This window comes from Oncorhynchus tshawytscha, linkage group LG09, assembly GCF_018296145.1.
Source record: "Oncorhynchus tshawytscha isolate Ot180627B linkage group LG09, Otsh_v2.0, whole genome shotgun sequence".
NCBI classification, from domain to species: Eukaryota; Metazoa; Chordata; class Actinopteri; order Salmoniformes; family Salmonidae; genus Oncorhynchus; species Oncorhynchus tshawytscha.
The window spans coordinates 37,780,290-37,806,315 of record NC_056437.1 but is presented as its reverse complement, the minus strand read 5'-3'; the positions used below and the strand labels follow the sequence as shown (position 1 = coordinate 37,806,315).

General features: G+C 40.7%; 2 protein-coding genes across 6 annotated transcripts in view; one reads left to right on the top strand and one right to left on the bottom strand.

Annotated features, from left to right (window-relative positions):
* LOC112257918 (homeobox protein cut-like 1) overlaps positions 1-12,939 on the bottom strand; it is a 266,499-nt gene extending 253,560 nt beyond the window's left edge. For all 5 annotated transcript variants that reach the window (XM_024431855.2, XM_024431859.2, XM_024431858.2 and 2 more), the window contains exon 1: positions 12,431-12,939. In XM_024431855.2, coding sequence (XP_024287623.1) covers positions 12,431-12,625 — 195 coding nt within the window. In that variant the 5' untranslated portion in view covers positions 12,626-12,939. The remainder of the gene's footprint in view (positions 1-12,430) is intronic.
* A 6,614-nt stretch (positions 12,940-19,553) lies between these two features.
* LOC112257917 (myosin regulatory light chain 2, ventricular/cardiac muscle isoform-like) lies at positions 19,554-24,089 on the top strand. The gene is made up of 6 exons (XM_024431854.2): positions 19,554-19,649; positions 20,840-21,005; positions 22,298-22,402; positions 22,616-22,694; positions 23,113-23,161; positions 23,851-24,089. Exons 1-6 carry the CDS (start codon positions 19,647-19,649, stop codon positions 23,953-23,955), a joined length of 507 nt encoding a protein of 168 aa, XP_024287622.1. The 5' UTR covers positions 19,554-19,646; the 3' UTR covers positions 23,956-24,089.
* Positions 24,090-26,026: the final 1,937 nt, after the last annotated feature.

Sequence of the window (26,026 nt, the reverse complement as noted above, 5' to 3'; positions counted from 1 at the left end):
TAGCGATGAGACAAGATAGTAGCTAATAACATTTGGATACCACGAAATTGGGGAGAAAAATGGGTCAAATTCAACTAAATAAATAAATAAAAATAAAAAAGATGCCTGGGCCCATAGTCTGAAAAATATTAACTTAGAAGATTTGTAGTAGGCTGAAAAGTGGCCAAACTATGTACTTTTTACAGTGTATACAAGAACCGGAGCACGTGACTTGACAAGTCGTTTACCATTTTTGACTAAACACAAAGCAAATAAAATGTTATCACCTCACAGATATTCACCCCAAATACAAGCCTACTGCATAGCCTAGTCCATGGGGGGTAGAAATCGGTAAAGATATCGTGGGGGGCTGTGATGAAGGAAATATTACTATGATAAATTCCTGAAAACCGGAAATCTCCGACTTCCACTTCAGTGCGTTCAAGACAACTGGGAACTCTGGGGGACGGGGGGAACGGGGGACCGAGCTCCGTTCTGGGGAAAATTGTTTTGAACTGTCATCTAACTAGGAATCTGGCCCCTTTCTAGAGCGCCACAACCTTCCGACCTGAAGATCACTGACGTCATGATTTGACCTCAGACTTTTCAGAGTTCCCAGTTGTCTTGAAAGCGCCATTAGTCAGTCGAGTGAACTATCCCTTATTATAACATCTTTGGTCTGATAGGTGCTTATGTGACAACCAGAATGCATTGCATGACATCAACCAAGATGGCGCCACATACAGCTGGAAAATAGCTTAGCATTAGCTCATCATAATCAGTACAGCTTTCAAAAAAGTATTTTACACACATCATGTGTGTCCATTACAATCTACGCAAGAATCGGAATGCATGATTTGTCACCAGAACTTGAAAACATGTGAATAAAACAGTAAATACATGATGCTCCATACGGTATGCTACAGTCGAAACAACAACATGATATACATAAAATAAGGCACTTACTTTGATAGGAACGCACACATGTCCAAAGTTACTATTTCTAAGGAAAAGAACAAAGACAATGCGGGGGCCAGTCAGAAAATGTGCCAAGACTAGAGAAGTGCAATGTCTTCATACTTGATCTGGGGAAACACTGGGGGAGTGCTTGGGCTCTCGTTGAAGAGAGAAGTTTGTCCGGCTCACTAAAGTCTCAAACATAAATTGTCCGCAATAGTGAACTGGGATACTTCTTATGTGAATTAATGAGGAGGCAGAACTCACCTAAATTCAAACTGTTGGTAGAAAATAAAACTTCTTAGAAAATCATTTGAAATTGACCAGATGAAACATAGCCTATAGATAATTAGCAGGCAGTGTGCCTTGGTTTGAGGGCAGCACGGGTTAACTGTCATGTTGCGTAACGCACACGTGAAAAGGTAAAACCTCAGGAACTTCACCACTATCGGCTTGGGTCTGTCACCTAGGCTGGTTACATGTTTACCAGACCTGTGGGCTTGCTCCACCTCAAGGGCTAAACGCTTCACGGACTGTGTTCAAGCTGTCAAGGAAACGTTGCTAGCTTGATAGCTAGTTAGCAGCTGGGCTAGCTGCTACGCCAAGCAGACTTTTGGTTAGCAGGATCCCTGGAGATATAGCAGTACCAGCAACTGAGTCTAACTGCGTCGCGCGATCCAAAAAAAAAGGTAGCTAGTAACCAAACGTATTCAATAGAACACTTTTTCAGAGACTTTCAAAACAACAAACTGAGCTCTCCATCGTTCCGCATTCAACGCGTGACGTGATAAGTGTGTCTGCTAAATTACTAAAATGTAAAATGTATATAAACCCTGGATAAGAGTGTCCGCTAAATGTTTTGAGGACAAATGTAGATTGTACATGTAGTATTTTTTGTTGTAGTGAGGAAAGTAACAGTACTTTGAAAAAATTATACTTTAGAAAAATGTTTATATATTTTTATATTCTACATTTTTTAGGTATATCTCACAATTCCATTTAAGGGTACGCATTAAGATGTATGTAATAGAATAAACGTGGCAAAATCAAAATGTAGACATTAATAAATGCATTTCTATAGCTTCCAATATATTTTTTACTATGGTGGGGTAGTGCCATGATCAAGGCGCAGTGGATTAAAAACAGCACCCCCTGACAGTCATTTAGTGCATAAATCATTGGTCTGGACCTATTTGTCAGACAGTGGAGATAAACCACTGACAGCTGAACACAGCTCGCTACAGAACAAGAAAATATTATCAGGCAAGGGGTACATTTCAATTGATTTGTTAATCCAGTTGTGTTCCATATTTCAAGAACATTATTTTTTAAATGATTTACACTGCATCATAAATATGGCCACAAACGATGGGATTTCTTCTGAGCTTTTACAGGCATGTCTGACTAGTCTTCTTCCACAAAAGAGATAAAAAGATACTGAAGATAAGTTACGCCGAGTACGTCTTACAGCATTTAACTGTGCAGGGAGACAAGGAGTTCCAGCTGTGAGCACTCAGCACTGCTCACACAGACTGATCGGGACAGAACCTTGTTGCCTCGGAAAGAATTTGGTCAAAAAAAATACTGCAGGTCCTAAATGCTATGTGGAAATGTATAAATCTAAAGTATTCCTTTGCAATTATGAACTCCCAGGGCAAAAAAAAAGGAAAGTCAAAGACGCTTGGGCTAAATTTGGATGGGGACATGCAAATGTCTGTCTTGTTTTGTGCCTTGTTTACAAGCTTGTTGGGGTTTGAAGTGGTGTGGATCTGACAGGGGAATCGACAGGGGACGGGAGTATGTGGTGGGGGGGTTGAGGGGTAGCAGAGCGCTGAGGCACAGTTCTCCTTTAATTTCTACATTAAGGAGTTTTCTAAATTTAGTCCTGAGTGCAGGCTCCTGCTTTTTCACTGACATGTGGCAGAGCTAGTCAGGAATTTGCCTGTTTCAGCATGGATGATTCATACTCAGGTGCCTGTGTATCTAAAATCCTGCTGTACAAACATGTGACCTAAGGGACCAGAGAGCATACAGCTCTCACTTTGACTTAGATTAAACAACTTCATAGAAACTTGAACATAATATTTAAGAATGGATCTTTCTTGTGTGGCTTCAAGGCATCTTTAAATCAAGACCTAGGTCAATACTCTAGTCTATGTTGAAGAACACAGAGAAAATAATTCTTCCATCAAATTATTGGCAGTGGTGCATATCTCAAGACGCACCCATGTAATTGGCAATTCTGTGGCAACAGAGGGTTAAAAATAACACAGGGGAGCCAAAGCCAGCCTGCGTCTGCCACATCGTAAATATCAAACTGATATGTTTACAGCCAACGGCAGGCCAGCACAAGTTTAGGGCGCAGGGGAGCTCAAATCTCCATGGCGCGGTCATGGGCGACATTGCTTCCTTCACTAATCTCCATATGTTGACGTGTAAAATGCAGGACCACACACAGGACCGAATACCTCAAAACACAGCATCTCACCTACAGTTGGACACCTTCCAACCACATGGAATCAACACAGGTGGTATGCTGAGGGGCCGCCCAACGCCACGGGACCCTTTGAAATGGCTGAGAACCTATATGGGAATGGACGTCTATGTGGAGAGGTGGAAAAATGAGCTCAGAGGCTGGTCTAAGGGCAAGAGAACTGTACCAGACAAGCTTCTTCTCTCAAGTAAACCAAACATCTCTGTACGGTAACAAACACTTAGCTAGCTACTGCAAACCAGACACTCCAACAATGCTCTCACTATAATTTAATGTAGGCCCAATATACATAATAAAGCTCATTCACATAAAGATGTTACAGTCTGCCTTAAAGGTGTTAATAGTTTAAAACCTGAATTAATTCTGGGAAAATAATAACCTGAAAATGTTTACATTTTCCACATCAGAAATTTAAGTTAAAAGCAATGTTCAGTGGAAAAACTGTAAAACATTAAACATGCTATAATTACAGATTTTACGACACACGCCTCAGATGGATCATTTCAATAAAACACTATATCAAAAACAGATTTGCGACATTCGGCAGATAAAAGCCATGGAAAATAATAATATAGATTAGATAAACACCATTTGTTCATTCATGGGGAGGATTGTGAACAAAGTGGCTAATGAAGAACAAACTGACAATCGGACACGGAGAGGAGAGCAGGCTTTCTGAGGAGGCCCTGTCTGAGGGCTCACATGAGAAATGCGATTGGCACATGGGGGACAGGGGCAGCTTTTGGCCCACAAAGAATGTAAACAGCCAAATCAAACTTAATCAGGAGAGCAAGGGCCTGAATAGGAAACTGTGGGCGTCCTTTCAACTTCAAAAGGCAGCCCTGTAATGGTGCCATTTCAAAGTTTCACACTGAGCTGCCTACTGTAAGCAGCGTAGGAGCATGTCCCAAAAAATGCCTGACAAGAAAACCCTTTTATTCCAAGCTTCAAAGGGCAAGCTCCCGTGGGCTGTCTGTCTGAGATGAGCGGGGAAATATTGAAAGTCACCACACCTGAGAGACGGGCTTGTAGGGGTTGTGTGTGTGTTAATTTCCTTCAAATTCTTTAGCCCCCAACTCTGATCTTTGCACATGCACTATTTGTAGTGTGCATAAACTGTAGTCTCCCTGTTCATTTGTTGGAATGACCTTAGACAAATATCCAGGACATGAGGATATAATGATACTGAAGTGGGAGTAGCATTTGTCGATGGATTAGTTCCACTTTGACTGAGTTTGAGCATTGAGTCCCCAAAAAACTATGCAGTTTGTAGCTGCGAGGGGGGGTCCCTTGCAATTCCCAGCCCTAATATGTAGGTCAGGGGTTCCCAAACTTTTTTGACCCACGACCCCCCTTTTTGATTAAAAAAAAAGTCGCCCTGGCATGTCAAGAGTTATGAAATCAACGGCCAATGTTTACTTTATTTTTATTTTTATGACAGTCTATTACAAATCAGTCTGACAGTACTTTTGACAGTATTTCAATCTGAAGGATGATTTAAAGTGACAAATGCATCACAAAGGCATTGGGAAGTTCAGAAGATCAGTCAAATACGTATGATATTATGTGTAGAAAAGAACATCGATGTTCTTTCCCCCCCATTCTGATTTAGTGTCTAATCTCCACTCTTATAACTGGTCATGTGTGGCCTGATGGCATTCAAAGGGAAACAGAAGACACATACATGTTCCTGAGTCTTATCTTTCAGTGATGGTGATGAGGTCATAATATTTTGTAGCTTAAACTGTTCAAAAGTCACATTTGTAGGAAGAAAACAGAAACCGCTCTGTTTATCACCACCGCATCTAGCGGCTACCGGAGGTTACTGACCCAGGTTCTATAAACCAAGCAGTGTTTTTTTTATATATTTTTTTTTACTTTTTCCTCACGACCCCATTTTCAAATCAGCCGACCCCACATGGGGTTGCGATCCCTAGTTTGGAAACCGCTGATTGATATAGGTGGTCTTTCAGACAGGATTGCATGAACGTACCCGTACAGCTTGTGAAGAAACATTCATCTTGATCCTTGTAACTCATTCAATGCCTGTAACACTGACAAGCTGTAGACATAAGCTTACATTCCAGTTGGAAATAAACTGCTTTAGAATGTCTGGTGGTATCACCATTGGGTCTACTACAACATCTTGGATTTACATTATCTGATGCGCTTCCTAGGTGATCACTGAGTGGAAAGCAGCAGTTGCCTTGTTTGGGATAGTGGCTCAGAGACAGAAATCCTATTTCTGCCGAGCCATTTAAGGTTTGTCTTGAAGCTTAATGTCTTTCCCATTTGGAATGCACCAATTTGAGAAGGCCATAAAAACAGAAACAATATACTGGTTTATTACTTGTAACATGTACATGTGGTATCACTAGCAACTCCTTATTCTGAGAGTCCAATTAAAAGAGGCTGTGGCCGCTGGTGATGAAAAGGCCATACCGCAGTGCCTGACAAGCCTGAGCATACCCTGTCAGAAAGACTCACCGGTGGCAATACTGCAGCAAATTAAATAAGTTGTCATCAATAATAGAGGTGAAATCTTGAGTCCACCCTGCTGTCGGGTCTGGATCCTCCAGACAGGCCATCGCCTCGCTCCTCTCTGCTGAGCAGCTGTCTTGACTAATATCATTGGATGGGTCTTAACATGATTATTGCTGGGCTCTTAACATAACCCTACATGACGCATACTTTATGCAAGAACTATGTATGGCTGTCAAGAGTCAATGCACACTTATTAAATGGATACCATTGGTAGACATGTGTAGTTAACATGTCTTATGTTCTGGGAAGCGCAGCAGTTCTGAGTGGCGCAGCGGTCTAAGACACTGCATCTCAGTGCAAGAGGCATCACTAGAGTCCCTGGTTCGAATCCAGACTGTATCACATCCGGCCGTGATTGGGAGTCCCATAGGGAGTCCCATAGAGCTTGGTGTGTCAAATCGGAGGGCCTGTTGTCCGGACCTCTGGCAGTCTATGGGGGTGCCACAGGGTTCAATTCTCGGGCCGACTCTCTTCTCTGTATACATCAATGATGTCGCTCTTGCTGCTGGTGATTCTCTGATCCACCTCTACGAAGACGACACCATTCTGTATACTTCTGGCCCTTCTTTGGACACTGTGTTAACTAACCTCCAGATGAGCTTCAATGCCATACAACTCTCCTTCCGTGGCCTCCAACTGCTCTTAAACGCAAATAAAACTAAATGCTATTCAACCGATCATTGCCCGCACCAGCCCGCCCATCCAGCATCACTACTCAGGACGGCTCTGACTTAGAATATGTGGATAACTAGAACTACCTAGGTGTCTGACTAGACTGTAAACTCTCCTTCCAGACTCACATTAAGCATCTCCAATCAAAAATTAAATCTAGAATCAGCTTCCTATTTCGCAACAAAGCTTCCTTCACTCATGCTGCCAAATGTACCCTCGTAAAATTGACCATCCTGCAGATCCTTGACTTCGGCGATGTCATCTATAAAATAGCCTCCAACACTCTACTCAGCAAACTGGATGTAGTCTATCACAGTGCCATCCGTTTTGCCACCAAAGCCCCATACACTACTCACCACTGCAACCTATACGCTCTCGTTGGCTGGCCCTCGCTTCATACTCGTCGCCAAACCCACTGGCTACAGGTTATCTACAAGTCTCTGCTAGGTAAAGCCCCGCCCTATCTCAGCTCGCTGGTCACCATAGCAGCACCCACTTGTAGCACGCGCTCCAGCAGGTATATCTCACTGGTCACCCCCAAAGCCAATTCCTCATTTGGTCGCCTTTCCTTCCAGTTCTCTGCTGCCACTGACTGGAATGAACTGCAAAAATCACTGAAGCTGGAGATTCCCATCTCCCTCACTAGCTTTAAGAACCAGCTGTCAGAGCAGCTCACAGATCACTGCACCTGTTCATAGCCCATCTGTATACAGCCCATCTATCTACCTCATCCCCATATTGTATTTATTTATTTTGCTCCTTTTGCACCACAGTATCTCTACTTGCACATCCATCTTTTGCACATCTACCATTCCAGTGTTTAATTGCCGTATTGTAATTACTTCGCCACCATGGACTATTTATTGCCATAACTCCCATATTTGACCTAATTTGCACTCACTGTATATAGACTTTGTTTTATTTTTTCTACTGTATTATTGACCGTATGTTTTGTTCATTCCATGTGTAACTCTGTGTTGTTGTACGTGTCGAACTGCTATGCTTTATCTTGGCCAGGTCGCAGTTGCAAATGAGAACTTGTTATCAACTAGCTTACCTGGTTAAATAAAGGTGAAATAAAAATTTTAAAATAAAATAAATAGGGCGCTGCACAATTGACCCAGCCCGGGTTTAGCCGGGGTAGACCGTCATTGTAAATAATAATTTGTTCTTGACTGACTTGCCTAGATAAATAAAGGTTAAATAAAAGATGAAGAAGCATTTTGTTTAGAATGATTGATATTAGTAGTTAAGGTTTCTGACTAGACTAATGGTTCACTCTTTCTAAACATAAAAAATACCCCACAAAATATTCAGTATGAGATTTTAACAAAATTAACCTAAATAATGCAAGATATATCTAACTGAATGTATTACTTAAGATATAAACTATATAGACAAATTATAACTGTACTTGAGAATACATTTCTTAAGATGTGTCATTTCAGAATCGTATTTAACTGGTTTTGACGTTCCAATTAGTAAGAGATAATTAATGAAGGGCTATGCGATCTGAAATATAATGAATGACGAGCTAGCAGAGTGGAACTACCCTTCCACAAAGTTGCATTATTTTCCAGAGAACGAATTGACCCCCGAGGTAACTATCCCGTTTAGACCATGGGTATAATTTAGCACATTTACCCCTAGATATGTGTTCATTTGCAGGTAGAAATGTGTACAACATCCACTGAAGTGGATTGCAAGTTTGCTAGATAGCGACAGTAGTTGCTATAACCAAACAAACAGACTTGCTAGTTCAGCTAACCAAACCATCAGTCCTACCTTGCTATTAAGAAAATCTATTTCAACAATGCCAATAATGTTTTCAATTAGACTTTTGCTTTCAAATGCAGCTCAAACATATAACATGTAATATTGAATTATATATATTTTTAAATAACGAGGCAAGTCAGTTAAGAACAAATTCCTATTTACAATGACGGCCTACCAGAAGGCAAAAGACCTCCTGCGGGGACAGGGGCTGGGATTAAATTATATACATTTTTAAATAAATAACATATAAATATAGGATAAAACACACATCACGACTAGAGACAAAACAACACTATAGCCATTGAATTCTACTGTGCAAATATACCGTGCATTATAAGGAAATAATGCACGCTCTAGAATGCCCTTCAAGCCAATCAGAAACAAATATTCAACAATGCCATTGGTATAATTAAGCAATAAGGCCACAGGTGTCTCAAGTTGAGGGAACGTGTAATTGGTATGCTGACTGCAGGAATGTCCACGGCTGTTCCCAGAGAATGCAATGTTAATTTCTCTACTATAAGCCGCCTGCAAAGTAATTTTTGAGAATTTGGCAGTACGTTCAACCAGCCTCACAACCGCAGACCACATGTATGGCGTTGTGTGGGCGAGTGGTTTGCTGTTGTGAACAGAGTGCCCCGTGGTGGTGGGGTTATGGTATGGGCAGGCATAAGCTACGGACAATGAACACAATTGCATTTTATCGATTGCAATTTGAAAGCACAAAAATACTGTGATGAGATCCGTAAGCCCATTTTTTCATAAGGTATCTTCGATCAACAAATGCATAACTGCATTCCCAGTCATGTGAAATCTATAGATTAGCGCTTAATGAATGTATTTCCTCATGAAATGTATCTCAGTAAAATCAATTAAATTGTTGCATGTAGCATTAATATTTTTGTTCAATTTAAAGCAAATGGAATTTGTAATAGGCCTACCTTATTTAAGCAATAAGGCCCGGGGGGGTGTGGTATATGGCAAATATACCATGGCTAAGGGCTGTTCTTTAGCACGACGCAACGCAGAGTGCCTGGATACAGCCCGTAGCAGTGGTATATTGGCAATATACCACAAACCCCCGAGGTGCCGTATTGCTATTATAAAACTGGTTGCCAACATAATTAGAGCATTAAAAATACATGTTTTGTTATACGGTCTGATCTACCACAGCAGTCAGCCAATCAGCAATCAGGGCTCAAAACAACCCGTTTATAAATGCAATTAGAAGCTGGGCTGTTCAAGCCCTGAGTGCTGATTGGTGATAGCTGTGGTATATCAGACCATATACCATAGGTAAAATAAAACATTTATTTTTACTGCTCTAATTACATTGGTAACCAGTTTATGATAGCAATAAGGAACCTCGGGGTTTGGGGTATATTGCCAATACACCACGGCTAAGGGCTGTATCCAGGCACTCCACATTGCATAAGAGCAGCACTTAGCCATGGTATATTGGCCATATATTGACCACCCCCACCGGCCTTATTGCTTAAATAAGGTAGACCTATTACAAATTCCATTTGATTTACACTGACCAAAAACCAGGGTCTGTAGTGACGCAGTGCCTTAAACTGCTGCACCACTTGGGAGCCTTATTGTCCCCTGCACAAGGTGCACCTGTGTAATGAACATGCTGTTTAATCAGCTTCTTGATATGCCACACCTGTCAGGTGGATGGATTATCTTGGCAAAGGAGAAATGCTCACTCATGATGTTTATATTTTTTGTTCAGAGTAGATAACTGTGGCCATAAAGTCATATGAACTTAATTACCATTTCAAAATTAAATGTAATCAATGTTGACTTTATTGCTAGACAGAATGTGAAGCAGAACGCTTTAACTATTTAAATAAAGACATAATAAGAGCGTATGTGCAACTCTCAATTATCGGGGGTTGGCTACAGTGGGTACAATATGAGGCATTATATTCGTGGCGCCAAAAGCACACCTCGCGTGAGAATCATAAATCAGTCATAAAACCGTAAGGCTATTTTCCTTCTACACATTTTTTTAAAATTTCAGATCGAGAGCCTAGGTTACATTCCTCCAGAAAATCCCTGAACCAGTTGAACGCAAAATAGAGTGAACAAATTCAGATAGGGAAAGAACAGTAGGAGCCTGCCGTCAAATACACCGTCAAATACACCCACATTGTCTTTTCAAAAATACAATGATTTCAAGAGGCAATGGTACATGTCGCACGGGGCAAAATAGCTGAGAAAACACATCCCTGTGATTGAGATCAACCTGTTCCCTGGCCGCAGGAGACCATGGCATACACTCCGTAGCATGGAAAACAATGGTCGAAAATAAACGTCATACGGATGAATAACAAAATATTTTCGGCACCTTTTAAATAGACTTCATTCTAATCTTGGGATGGAAATATTGTCCATTGAAAAGGGCACGCATTGTCTTATTCCCCCTCCTGACATGATGTGCAAAAACCCGTGAGACTCAGTGACGTGTACATTTCAAACATTCCTTTGATAGTAGCCTAGGCCACCTGAATCGATATTACACCCCCTTTTAATTTGAGAATCATTAGCCTACATTTGTAGGCTGTAAAATACATGCAAAAACGACACATCCACGAAATCGGAGTTGAATAGGCTTTTAGTAGGCAACTAGATTCATTGAAATTTACCAATCAGAATAAAAGCCAAAGAGAAAAAGTAACCAAATATTGATTTTAAAGGATTAACTAGACTATATAGGCTACATAAATACGTATGTTGCGATTGGTAGTAGTTTGTTTAAATGTAACAAATAGCCTTCACAATGAGTGTAACCCTCATGAAAGCGAATCACATTCATTGGGACTATTCAATAACACCTTCATTCTATAGGCCTATTGATTAACCAATCACGTTTGACTAATATGCAAAAATGACACTCCCAAGTTGCTGCTGTCGATTAGTCAACAGTCAATTCAAATTTCAGTCTTAGATAACTTTAACCTGTTGAAATCAAAATAAAATAAGCGATTTATCAAATTTGGGTAGGCCTATACGTGCTCAATTTAAACTGCAGTATATGCTCATACAGAACTATAAATTATAAAGCAGATAGACATTTTATGGAAGCAAAAGTGGCTCGAGCACTCATAATGCATTTAAAATCTATTGAGCGCACAATTCAAACGAAATAAAACATGCAACTTGGTTATTTAGTTAATGGTAAACTATTACAGATTGAAATAACGCAAACTTGAACTTGGGTGAGAATATCCATGTCTACAGCCCATGGCTACGCATAAAGAGTAAAAATCACACTTTCGCTGGCCTGTATATCAAAACACATTTTTTTCTACAGATTAACACAACCACGACACAAACTAGACATCAGCAAACTGTTTTTGTTATTAAAATAGCTACAGAGTTGCCTAGATGCAGGCAAAACACTTCCCTAAAAAAAAAAAAAAAGAGCACGATGCTTCGCGATAAGCTTTTCTCGAAAATAATAACTACACACAGCTATTATGAAATGTATGCTGTCACAACATTTTGTAAATTTCTTATTCAAACGCAATATTTCCCAGTGTAAAACAGATAACATAAGTCACCTAACTCTTCTGCACCCATCTCGTTTCAGCACCACAGCGCCACCCACGAGAGCTCGAGACAACCAATGCACTTATTTTCTTTAACCAAATTATTCAAACAAAACGCATCAAGAACATCAAATACATCCTCTCAAAAGGTATTAAGTTTCCAGTTTTTAACTAGAATAGTCTTCTATGAGAGTGGAATCGCCTTTGCTCCCGGAATTGCCATAGTGACCGCTTCCCCGCGGCCATGATGTCTGATCGATGGGAATTGAACAAAGAGGATCAATTTCCGATCAACGAGAGAGCCGCTTTAATCAATGGGAGAAGAGAGCTCCAAAAGCGGCCACAAACACCGGCAAAGAGGGGCTCAAGAGCGAAGCCACAACTCGACAACGGTTTGCCACGCATAAGGCTTCAAGAAAGCAGAGAAACTTTAAGGAAAAAGGCTGACCTGCAGCTGCTGTAAATCAAAGCGCTTCCAATATTGAAACATCGATCCCGCATTGGCCGCCATCTTGAGACATATTGAGACGGAGTGAGAGGCTGATACAGAGAGAGCGAGGGGCTGGAGTTCAGTAGAAAGGAGGGGGAGCGCGCGCAAAACACGGAGCGGAGCAATTGAACAGGGACATCGCTTATTGAACATGGGCGTGGAATGGAGTTATTGAACATGAACCTGTGATATTGAATAGGGCCACAGAATAGAATTATTGAACGGGAGTTGGCAATTTCTTTAACAGCTAAAACATGGGATGGATTTTCCATGTAGATCGTGAACAATGCTGAAAGATTTGTTGTCGAGTGTGTGTTTTGGACTGATTTTAATTCGCTTTTCGACATGTGATTGCCAATATTGCTATTTCATATAGGCTACTATCCATTAGATTAGGCTATGCATGAGAAATGTAGTATAGCCTACTCTTGTTTTACATGTAGCCTATTATTTCTGCTCTTCTTTCTGTAGCCTAATTTCTGTGTGCTACTTGTTTATCATTGCTCAAATGCGTTTATTAATTGTTGGATTAAGATTATCATTCTATAATATTTCGTTTTACACTAATCACGTTAATAGTTTTGGTGTTGTAAACCGTTAGTTCTATTTCATGTAAATATTATCTTATTTATTGAAGTGTTTTTAAGAATAACACTGTGAAAGGTGGTTAGAACTATTTTATTGTAAATAATTTTTTATTATAAATTCTTTACATGGACTTTATTTAGTAAATGTAGTGACTAAGATGTATAGTTTGCATTGTGAAAACATTTTAATTATTTGACTGCATGGCTGAATGTTTTATCAATACTTCAGCGGTCTCAGCAATGTGTGCTTGAATTTGAACTTGAATTTGGGAGAACAGCGCCCCTGTAGATCTGAAATGGGAATACAAGCAATCTGCTGAAATCTATAGTTTTCATGTTGTGCTGTATATACTATTCTACTTTCGATTGGAAACTTTCCATATTTGTTCTTTAAAATTCATTCACAACACCTTTTATCAGTCTTGTAGGTAGAAAAATAGCCTTACGTCTACTTAAATAATTTAGTCACAACTTTGATGTTTTTGTTTATTACAGAACAAAGAAACAGATGTCAAGTAACTCATGCAAAACTTTAACACATTTAAGAACTTGAATATTGCTGGATTTCAGATATTTTAAAATCACCAATAAAAATAATGTAATCACAGTGATTATTAAAGCAAGTATTGTTTACTGCTAAACAGTATACTATTGGCAAAATTATTTATTTGCCTTGGCCTGAATGTAGTGTTATATTTTCATATATAGTGTTTCCCTTATTCACACTCTGTTCCACATTGTTATGCTGATAAAGGTTATTTACATAAAATACATAATATAAACGTGCATTTGTATTTTGCACTTTTGCTAAACCCAGTGTATAATAGCTAAACACTGTATAATGATACATTTAGCTGTTATAAAAGCTACCATTTTTCCAGACTATTTCCTTGTAATTTTACAAGAATGTTTGCTTCAATGATAAGCTGGGAAATTTCCATTCTGTTTCATTTGCAGGAAATAATAAGGCCTGTCTAAGTTACCATAGAATCAGAGGCTGTTTTGGCCAGCCACAATTACTCCTGTTGAAAATCCCTGGCTCTTAAAGTTATTTGGCATATAAGTGGCGGAATAACTTGTTGAAAAGTAGGGGCTATTGGGTAACGAGAAACACCAGACACATTTAACATGAACACAATCCCATGGCACTGCATGCAAGCCAACTAGTAGAGAGGGAAATGCACACTTGTTCAACCCCGTCATTTTATGCATGTAATCATACATGTATTTAAGATCATAAGACATAGCGTACCATCGGAATGCAGACCAAACCAGTCTGTTCTCCTAAACATATTAAATGTATAATCCCACTCGCTCAGACAGACATTATGTTATCTAATGAATCGGTCTAAGAAGCGAAGAGTACATGAATGCCTTTAGGTGAAACATCTGTGGATTCTATTAAACTACAAAATTGCCTGCCAACTTATGCAGCCGATGAACTGATGTACTCAAACAAGTTATCTTTGACTACTTCATTTCAAATTCCATACATTCGGGAAGACTACCAAATACATCACAACCTAAGCCAACCATACGATAGAGTCAATTTAGTCATAGTGAGTCAAAACCTCCTAGAATCCCTCATAAAACTCCTGTCAGCTCATTCATGGCTGCACTTTCCGTTTATGAGTGACTTTTTCCCCCTTCACCCGTATACATTTCCTGTCAGTTAATACTTGGGCTGGGTGGGGTGCACAGTGATTAGAAATCAAACCTGAAAGACAGGCCAGCTTTCATGGGTATCGTTAGTGAAAGAAAGAGAGAGACACCTTGTCAGTATTATCTCACCATGTCTTTTGTCATGCACTTTCCCCCACTAGAACCCTCCCAGGCCCAGGGAGTGGTCTAGAACAATCTCAATTAACTGAGTAGAGTAGAAGAACATACAAAGGCAAACAAACAATCATATGTACAGTACAGACAGATTGGTTGACAGATAGACAGATGAGACACACACAAACACACAAACACAATCACATAATCATGGAGAATATATAGCTATATATATATATGTATATATGTTGCTCTTTTAGACTAATTATTACAAAGAAATGCTCAACTCGTAATGAGACTAATGGCTCTGTTCAATCCATTTCTGAATGGAGTAAAGATGAGTCTCAATTAACTAAGACTTGTGCAGAAATGTTGAACAAATGTATACTGTCTCAAATATATCTCCAGAAGGAGGCTTTAAAGAGGATAAATTACAGTAATAAAAGACAATCCTGTAAAAAAAACATTCTGAAAGCAGTTCAGATTTAAATGCATGTTTCACTTTTTCTCTCCACACACACATATAACATTTATTTTAATAAAAGTACTATGTTGGGCTTATTCTCTCTCTCTCTCTCTCTCTCTCTCTCTCTCTCTCTCTCTCTCTCTCTCTCTCTCTCTCTCGCTCTTTCTAAATCTCTTCTTTTCTCTGTCCTTCTCTATTTCCCTTTCTCTACATCCCCTCCTCCCCCTCTCTCGATCTCTTTCTCTATCCTTCCTGTCTCTCTTCCCCTCTTTCTCGCTCATTTCCTCTGTCTCTCACTCTCTCCAAATGTTGAGTGAGTCTGGTAGATCCACAGCGCCATCAGTCCTGGCCTCACCAAGGCAGTCCATTTAAAGGTAACCATGCGTGTGAGTGCGTCAGTATCGCAGGGACCAGCTAGCTCCTCTTTTTCTCTCTTTTAGCTCCAGGAGCTATCTTTGACTTAACAAGGAGGCCCATTGGTGTGACGATTGTGTTTGCGCAGGGGAAGATGGGAACTGAACAGACATGGATGGGCAAACTTGATGGAGGAGCGTTCCCCAACGTCTCCTGTCACAAAACAAAGAAATAGAGAGAGAGAGAAAGAGAGAGAGAGGAGAGAGAAGGAGAAAGGTGGGGATCGATGTGGGGGTGGGGGGCTTTCTGATGATTAATTATGTTTGGGGTTCCCCAATTAAAATGGAAAATTGCTGTTAATCAACCTGCCAATGCAGTGTGCTGCGGTGAAGAATGGTATCAACGTTGGCTTAACATGAAGAGGAGGATGTACAGCAGTGAATATCACTCAAAGGGGTATTAATAGTAGCATGCACACATCATATTACTTCAAATTGAATTCCTATTCAAAATGACAGTACATTATGTACTGAAACTGTAGACATAAAAATATAGAAATTGTGCCATGGGCTAATTCAAACAAAGCATTGCTGTGCCAATGGAACACAACAATAGCTGTGACATGCTGAATGAACACAGGCCATGAGGGAACTAAGAAGGAGACGTTTTCCTGTCCCCATCTCCCCTGGCTGGGCTCCCTCGTATGACTGTCAGACAGTCACACACACACACACACACACACACACACACACACACACACACACACACACACACACACACACACACACACACACACACACACACACACACACACACACACACACACACACACAAACATTCATACAAGTGTGCAGGGTAAGGGAGGAAGACAGAGGGGGGAGAGGGGGAACAGAGGAAGCAGTGTAACCCAGGAACAGTGAGAGGAAAGAGGGAGAGAGGTGCCGTGTGGAAGTATAACTCAGAAGGGAGAGGAAGAGAGGGAGCAGAAGTACAGCTCACACATGAGGAGAGAGAGAAAGGTGAAAGAAGAGAGCAGAAATCATACAGGGGAAGAGAGGAAAGTGCAGCAGAGGGAGTTGTAGCAGACAGTAGTCCAGGCGTGCAGTGCAGTGAAGTGCGGTGCTGAGGAGGGCATTGGGAGTTGAGGAGGGCCCCAGAAGACTCCTGCGGCTTTATGCTCCTCCCCTCTCCTCAGCGAGGGGCTCAGGGAGTGCTCATCCCAGCGCCTTCCTCCCCACTGGCAATTTGTTTTCCTAATCCACCAGAGCCTGGTGCTACCACTACCCCCCCACTCTCTCCCTCTCTCCCTCTATCAGGCAGGGCCCCCTTGGGAGCCCAATTAGGGCCGTCTCCCCCACATGCAGATCTACCCAGGACTTCTCCTCCTCGTCTTTTTTTAATCAAATAAGACTCCTCTGGAGGCTAGTCCTCGTTTTAAGGAGACGGCATTCTGGATTAAATTTTAATTAAGGAAATGCTAGCCTTTTAGAAGACATCGGAAATGAATGGAATTGGGTGGGCGAGGGGAAAGCCACCCAGCGAGGTTTGTGTGCTTCTCTGTGGGAGTGTTTGTGTGTAGATGGAATCTGAATCATATTATAGTGCCATTATTGGTACAAGAACAGGTTCATCATTGGAATAAATTGATAGTTTATTAATGTCATATCATTTTTCATTACTATAAATCAGACAGAAATTATTATTTATTTCTGTGGGGTAAATAGCTGTAATTTTTTTACAAGATAATCAGGTACTTACTGCAGAAATATGTAAACAAGGTGAATAGATTAACATCTAAAATGGAGGTTCATCCACTCTACCTGGTTATGTTTAGTTTCACTCTAAATTCAGATGGTATCAAGCGTGACCAGTGCCTTTATCTGGGAATACGCTGCCATCTACTGGCAATCATGTGAAAATACAATTTAGCTGAGGTAAATATAACTAAACCACTTACAGTATACATAGTCATAAACATATTTTTACCCTCCAAAAAAGCTTTCTTAATGTACAGCACTGTACCTTTGCCTTATCTTGCATTATCTCTGCAGAATCTAGGAGTTCTCCTTTTCATTCACCTTTTGTAATTTTTCAAGCTTGCCCTCCTTGGCAGAGGTTATGCCACATTGCTTACTCTTATCAAATCCTCTCAGATCTCCACAAGTGTTAAGGGGGCAATTAAGTATATGGTGTCTGTACAGTACGAGCTTGTTGTCAACTTCATAGTTACCTACTGCAGTTTAATCACCAGGGGGCACCAAAAACCTGACTGATAGAGTAGCCTATAATCAATCCAGCTGGCCAAGGCCCTTTGACAACAGAGTGAGCTGCAGGTGGTTCAGATGGATCCTTGACCTTTACCCCTGTCAGGGGATTAGCCAACACACTCAAAACATTTACTGGGAAAGGTTTAATAATAGGGCCTACACTCAAAGGTGAGCATACTCTCACAAGACTAAATACTAATTTGAGAGACGCTTGAAAAAGTAAGGGGAGAATTATTGAAGTGATTGACATGCCTGGTAGTGTGGTCCAGTTGGCCACACAGATTATGTGAATACAGTGATTGACAGGGCTGGGTGGTAATGAGGGAGGGCCTTGAGGGTGCAAGAATAATGAAGTGATTCAAAGCGCTGGCCAGTTTTATGGGTCCGTCACATGCCAGGAAGGAGCCCAAGCCGCCTGTGTTATTGGAGGAATGCAGTGCCCATGGCATTGTTGCCCCTGGAGACCTTGACTCCTCTCCTCTACCTCTGCTTGGAGCAGCACCCAACATGGACACAACCCCTCAGTAGCCCTCTGGGTGAAAATATCTTCACCCTGTTGGTTCAATCAATGGCGTGCCAGGGACCACAGCAAATAGGACATTCTCCACAGTCTCCCCAAGCCCATTCTCTGAGGCCCGTTATACCAGAACATTTTATTTTACTGTACACGCACGCACCCCCCCTCCCCTCCCCCACACACACACAACCTATCACTCAGCTAAAACAGGCCTCTCTCCAAGGTTGCTTAGCTGTGGAGATGAGTTACTGCCGTCTGACAGAACAATGGTCACCTGTTTTCCACACAAACATAAAGTGCCGCCAGCTCAACAGTGGTCCATATCTGTACAACTGAGGTAAATAGGAGCTATTTTCTTGCTTGACTGTTCAATTTGAAGGGCTTATGTTTCTATCAAGAATTTGGTGTTTGGCTTATACAACCTGGACATCTATAAGCTGCCAATAATGATATACTTTGGTCCCAAAATACTGTTTCAGATACAAATGTTGAGCAGTGAGCACAACTGAATTGGTTGAAAATAGTGAGCTATGTTGAGAGTGCAGCTGACATCAATGTGTCAATGTTATTTCCTGTATTCATCTCTGTAGTGATTGCTAAATGAATTGTTCACCTCCCTAAAGAAATATCTTAGGGGTTGCTTATAACGTTTCAATGTGAGACAATACAATGGTTAAGTGATCAACAAAGCCCGGTGACCTCAGTGACCTTAATCATTCCATGGTGTCCAACACTCCTATTAATGAAAAGCCACACAAGAGCTGTTCAAAGCGTGTCCTTCCACCGCAAACTAGACAAGGGTATCAATTCATTACCGTGGTAATCTGGCGGGCTGAGACGCGGTGTCGCACCCGGCCTAACTACAGGATCTGTGAAGTCTGAGGCATTGACACATACTCACAACTACCCACACCGTCCCCTCCTCGGGGATAGGGGCCGGATTTGACCGTGGCCCCTGCTCCTAAAATAAGGTGTCACATAAACAGTTCAGAGCCACAGCACCCCTGCATGGGTCAATTATAATGGGGGCCTGGGGGCGGTGGGTGTTAGTCCTCTATATGGCTGGCATGCCTTGGGTGACGTTCCCCCATTGTCTAAACATAGAGCAGGTGGGCAGAGGAGCCAAGTGTGTCGCTATATAAGTGACTAGGGTCATTTTTTAGTGTCCTCTCAAGCGTAAGTGAACAACTGAGAAGCTCCTGACATAATGGTAAGAATGACACCTCCCTCACTCTCTGCTCTCTACTTGTCTTCGTCTTCACCTTGGGGTTAACTAAGTGTCTCACTTTCATGGTGTATAGGATGCTTAGAGTTCTTGGAGAAGCTAAGCTTACTTCAGAAGCAGACAGGTGTTAATGTTTTTAAATGCATTTATTAAGATTCTATTTAGTGAGGTAATCAAGGATCGTTCGAACACTTGTATATTTGATAACAGCTGTGCGGAATGGTAAATTAACGGAGTAAATTTCTTGCCAATCGTAATTAAAATCCCAAACTGTAGTGATGGGGGAGCTTGATTGCATACCAAACATGTTTGAATGATAAGAAGAAAGAATATCTTGGAAGGTTAGTAATAACTGTGATTATTAGATCTTATAAAAGTCAGACCTAATAATAATATGCCCTAACCATCTCCACGGTGTATCCAATCAATGTAAAGAGCAGGAACACCATTCAAATAGTTAATCATTTTTTGGGGTGCCTGACTCTGTTGATTGCAACACTTGACCTCTACTACAGTGTTGTAAACATTTGTGAACTGTGGCTCTTCAATATTGAAAGCTTCCATGCTCTAAAAGTTATACGTTTAATTAGAGATATTAATAGCCATGTAGTTTTGTGACCGCATGCTGTGCTCTGTAGTTCAATGTTAGATGTTCATGGTTTTGGTTATGCATTTGAAATGAGCAAAACGCAGTAAATGTAATTTATGTCATTAGTCTTACTTATCATTCATTATTATAATTTATGGAATATAATTAAGCAATAAAGCCCAAGGGGGTGTGGTATATGGCCAATATACCACAGCTAAGGGCTGTTCTTAAGCACGATGTGCCTGGACACAACCTTTAGTCATGGTATATTGGCCATATACCACAAACCCCCAAGGTGCCTTATTGCTATTATAAACCGGTTACCAATGTGATTAGAGCAGTAAAAAATCAATGTTTTGTCACACCTGTGCTATACGGTCTGATATACCACGACTGTCAGCCAATCAACATTCAGGGCTCGAACCGCCCAGTTTATAACAGTCATTATATTATTACTGTTATATATCATGATGCTGTCAAATAATTCAAAATCAAAGTCAATGTATGCAAACTTTATTGAAATGTATGTACGCTGTTGTTATTCATCATAACCTCAAAGTAATAGCCATTTCCCTGTGTATCTCAGGCTCCTAAAAAGGCAAAGAAGAAGGCAGCAGAGGCCAGCTCCAATGTGTTCTCCATGTTTGAGCAAGCCCAGATCCAGGAGTTCAAGGAGGCTTTCACCATCATGGACCAGAACAGAGACGGTTTCATTGACAAGAATGACCTGAGGGACACATTCTGTGCACTGGGTGAGCTAATGTGTGCACACATTCTGTGCACTGGGTAATGCTTACTCCTCTGCAGAACGGCCATTTGCAGTATAAAATTGGTGGTGAAGTTATCTTCCTTGGACAAGAAGTTACCCTCCCTCTGTCCTCCAGATATCTCCGATGAGTGTAATGATTGCTTCCACAAAACATAAACATTTATACTGAGAATGACTGATCCAAACAACAATCTCTGACCATAACGCCTGTGCTGCTCAGAGTCATGTATTTAGAGAGTTGGGCCATTAAGGTTTCTACAATATGATGCACTTCCAGTACCAGTCAAATGTTTGGACACAAGCCAACAAGTGCTCAGCATATGTGGGAACTCCTTCAAGATTGTTGGAAAATCATTCCAGGTGAAGCTGGTTGAGAGAATGCCAAGAGTGTGCAAAGCTGTCATCAAGGCAAAGGGTGGCTACTTTGAAGAATCTCAAATATAAAATATACTTTGATTTGTTTAACACTTTTTTGGTTACTACATGATTCCATATGTGTTATTTCATAGTTTTCATGTCTTCACTATTATTCTACAATGTAGAAAATAGTCAAAATAAAGGTACTGGTACTGTAACTGGTACTGTACATGACCCAACATTCTATGGCAGCCATGTTAGCACCTCATTAACATTACATGGGGAATATAATGTCTATAATGAGCATTATGAACCATTTACATGACACTTAAAATGATATCGCAGCCATGTTAGCACCTAATTAACATCACATAAACGTTCAGAGAGTGCCACTTTCTCCTCCATAGCCGTTGCTAAGTAATAATTGACACTTCTGCAATGTGCTTTTTATTTCTGATAGTTTGCAAAACCTATGAAGATGTCCAGTGATACCATATATGCAATTTGTTGACATCACAAGTCCACAACACAGTACAGACTTGGATACACAGGATTCTGAAAGCTAATCAATAAATAGTCTGTTCAATTCGCTGCTCTGTTTAGATTATTTACATAGGGAATTATTCCATAGGGAATGGTCAGAGGAGCTCTTATCCTATTGTTACATCACCAACATTTCGAGAATAAAGGTGTTAACATGGCAGCCGTTCTAAAACCTGGCCAAACTCTCTATGTATATGACTCTGATGCTATGTAACTGAATTGTTCAGAATTAGAACAATATTCAACATTCTAAAAGTTGGCCCAACTCTATAAATAATACATAGCTCTGGTGCTGCTGTACTTTCCCACCTGGTCATGTGAGTGGTCCCACTGACCTCTGACCTCTATCTCTTCCTGTCCTGTGTGTCTCTGCAGGCCGTCTTAACGTGGGTAATGATGAGCTGGACGAGATGCTAAAGATGGCCCCTGGACCCATCAACTTCACCATCTTCCTCTCCATGTTTGGCGAGAAGTTGAAAGGTCAAGCCACACCACTGTATGGCCACAAAGGCTTGCACATGTCATATATGGTTCATCACATGTAAACTGAAATATTATGACTAGCTATTGCTATATAACAATCACATATTCAGACCGACATGAGGCAAATTACAATTTTCCTCAGTGATATTTTTTCACTGTACACTGTTTAGACAGACCAGCTGCATGTCTGAAAAAAGTGTTCTCTCTCAGGTACTGACCCCGAGGAGACCATTATTAATGCCTTCAAGATCTTCGACCCCGAGGGACAGGGAGTCCTCAAGGGAGAGGAGTAAGGACTTTATTCATTCTAATACTGTCAAAGTTACAACAGTACCTGTCGCTCTATCCCCTAATGTGTACGCGGTACAGTTAGTAATGATCAAATTCCTAAAATGCTCTAATTAGTCGCTTTAGGAATTATTCAAGAAGTCAATAACTACTACAGTAATAGATAACGCATTAGAATTGCTTTTAAAAAATTACTAAATTCTAATCTATTGAACCTCTCTTTTATGGTTGCTGATAATTACCCATCAATAATAGTTTCAGTAGTTTTATAGATTCTTGTAGAAAAATGTGACCTTTTCTTGTGTGTTTTAGGAAATAATTAAAGAAAAAAGTGTAACTTCTTGGAGCCAACTCTGAGAAAAGAACTCACTGTCACGGTTGATGTACTGTATCTAACAAGTCATCATTTTCCTTTCCAGTATCAAATATTACATCATGTCTCAGGCGGACAAGTTCACCGAAGCTGAGGTAATGTCCTTCTCCCAAGTTTCTGAGGCTCAGTGGGATTTGTGTTTGGAATCAGTCAACTTTCACTGGTTGACTTATACCTCGTTTCCTGTCAGAGACCCATCCATCACACAAGTCCATTTCATAGACTATATCTCTAACCCACTTATCGCTGACCCTGAGTCCCATCAGGGCCCAGTAAAGCTATGGAACAAGCGTTTCCTTCAGACCATCTGGTCCTCACAAAAGTGATCCTGTATTCCATCACAAAGACAGTGAATCTGATCAGAGCCCCCATCCAGAGCACTGTCCCCTTCTAACTATATACAGGAGGCCTATCTACTTCCAGTGAGCTAACGCAGTACTATTATGAGACCCTATAAGACAATGGCATTCCTTTCTTAAAAGCATATTGATGTACTCACAGAAATAACTTGCATTCATTTTGAATGAGTGTGTATCATGGCTCGTTTTCATAGCATAAAGCACAACCATGAGTGGATATTTTGGTCTCATCTCGGCTTAGAAGGCCACATTGTGACTTGAGATGCATGTGTGTTCACTTTTATTTCAACTATCGATACACACCAAGTTCAGCTTGGAGTGCTAAAAGGCTAGGTTAATGTATTCTTAGCATAAGGTGAAAACAGTTACCAATTAGTTTTTCAACCCATGACATTGCATGACCTTTGTGTGCTTCACCCTTCCAGGTTGAAGACATGTTCACAAACTTCCCCCTGGACGTCGCCGGGAATCTGGACTACAAGAACCTGTGCTACGTTATCACCCACGGAGAAGACAAGGAGACGGAGTAAATGAGCCAATCACGAGCTCTCAATCACCCAACCACTCACCTTGGACCGCCCACTACACATCATCGCCCTGTACACACGACCCGTTTCCTTTTCCACATCTCAATTTCCCCACAATAAAAAACAAATAAAAAGGACTTTGGTGTGTGAACGAAGCATTGTGTCATTTGAACTCCAAGATGACTGTGTTGAAAGTGAAGAGTTGACTGGGATCAGAGGTAATGCTTAACAATGTCTTGTATGTGAGATGAGAATAGCCGTCTGCATATTTCAGACACCCTCAAGTCGCTGGGCTTCACAGAGGTTAAGTGCAAGAAGAAGAGCGCTAATAGGGTTACACATAGGAGTTTGGTGACTGATATTCAGTCTATATTCAGATTCAGCCTCTCTGTCCCAGTTGTCTATTGTGTTACAATACATCACAGTATTTACAGAAAATTACTAGGAATTTGAGAATCAGATAGGAAGAGCAGCGAGCCAGAATACATTGCATTGTGCATGTAAAATATCACAAGTTCTGCCGAAGATCAACAAAAGACAGGTGTCACACCCTGATCTGTGTCACCTGTCCTCGTTATTGTCGCCAACCCATCCAGGTGTTGCTTGTTTTCCCCAGTGTATTTATCCCTGTGTTTCCTGTCTGTCAATGCCAGTTCGTCTAGTATGTTTCCAAGTCGACCAGCGTGGCCTGCCTTGACCACGAGCCTGTCTACAACTCTGTACCTCCTGGACTCTGATCTGGTTTTGACCTTTTTGCCTGTCCACGATCATTCTCTTGCCCACCCCTTTGGATGAATAAACATTGTAAGACTCCAACCATCTGCCTCCTGTGTCTGCATTTGGGTCTTGCCTTGTGCCTTGATAACAGGATGTTTTATCATTCACATCTACTAAAAAATAGGGCTCATTTATGTGTGCAAAATAGGGCTCATTTATGTGTGCAAAATAGGGCTCATTTATGTATGCAAAATAGGGCTCATTTATGTGTGCAAAATAGGGCTCATTTATGTGTGCAAAATAGGCTACATTTAGAATTCCATATTTACACTTTTCAATACATTGATTGCAATCTGAACAGTAGAGCCATATCAATGGTGCAGCAAAAAAATCACAATGAGTCAAAATTATAGTAAACCCCCCCCCACCCCCAAAATAAAGGTATACTTAAAAAACAGGGAAGATACTGTAGAACTGAACCGTTTACCACTTGGAACCTCACCACAAAGATTGAAAAAAAATTGAATGTAATGAGTCAGGATATGGTCAGAGGGACATGCTCTAGAGGGAAGGACATAACAGTTGAGCTGCAATAATAAACTGGGTACACGCTCTGCAAAGGAGTTGGCAAGGACTCCACACTTAATATAGCAATGGCCATATGAGAGCAGCCAACAGTCTTAACAGGGGTTCATTCTATTAAACCTATTTATACATTTGATTAAATGGGTTTAATAGGTTTTCAACAGGTGCAGAAAAACCATTATGTAATGTAAAAATGTGAGCTTATAATAACTTCAGACTGAAAGAAAGAGAGAAAAGATGGTGATAAAAGGAAGAGCAATAGGTCACACTATTTTACAGTTGTCTATTCAACTGTTTCACCTGCTTCATCCTCCTACTTGTTGACACAGGACTGCACTCTTAGAAGAACCCCATAGGAAAAACCTTTTTAGGTCCAGACAGAACCCGTTTTGTTTCAGGTAGAACCCTCTGTGGAAAGGGTTCTTCATGGAACCCAAAAGGGTTCTTCAAAGGGTTGTAATATGGGGACAGCCAAAGAACCATTTTAAGTTCTAGATAGCGACAAGGATATGCAACAGAGTGGCAGATACAAGATCACCTACTGCTTCGGATAAAGAATTACCATAGACATAAAACATAAAGAAAACTATTTTTTCCACTGTTGTGTGCAAATCAAATTGCAACCATTAAAAACATAAATCAAATCTTCACAAACCGTGTAAAAAAATTAAGTACATATATTATTCAAAAGCAGTCATGATATTTTACTGAATACAAAAACAACTGTTATATATTCAACCCCACTGGCTAAACTATCTCCATGAAACTCCTT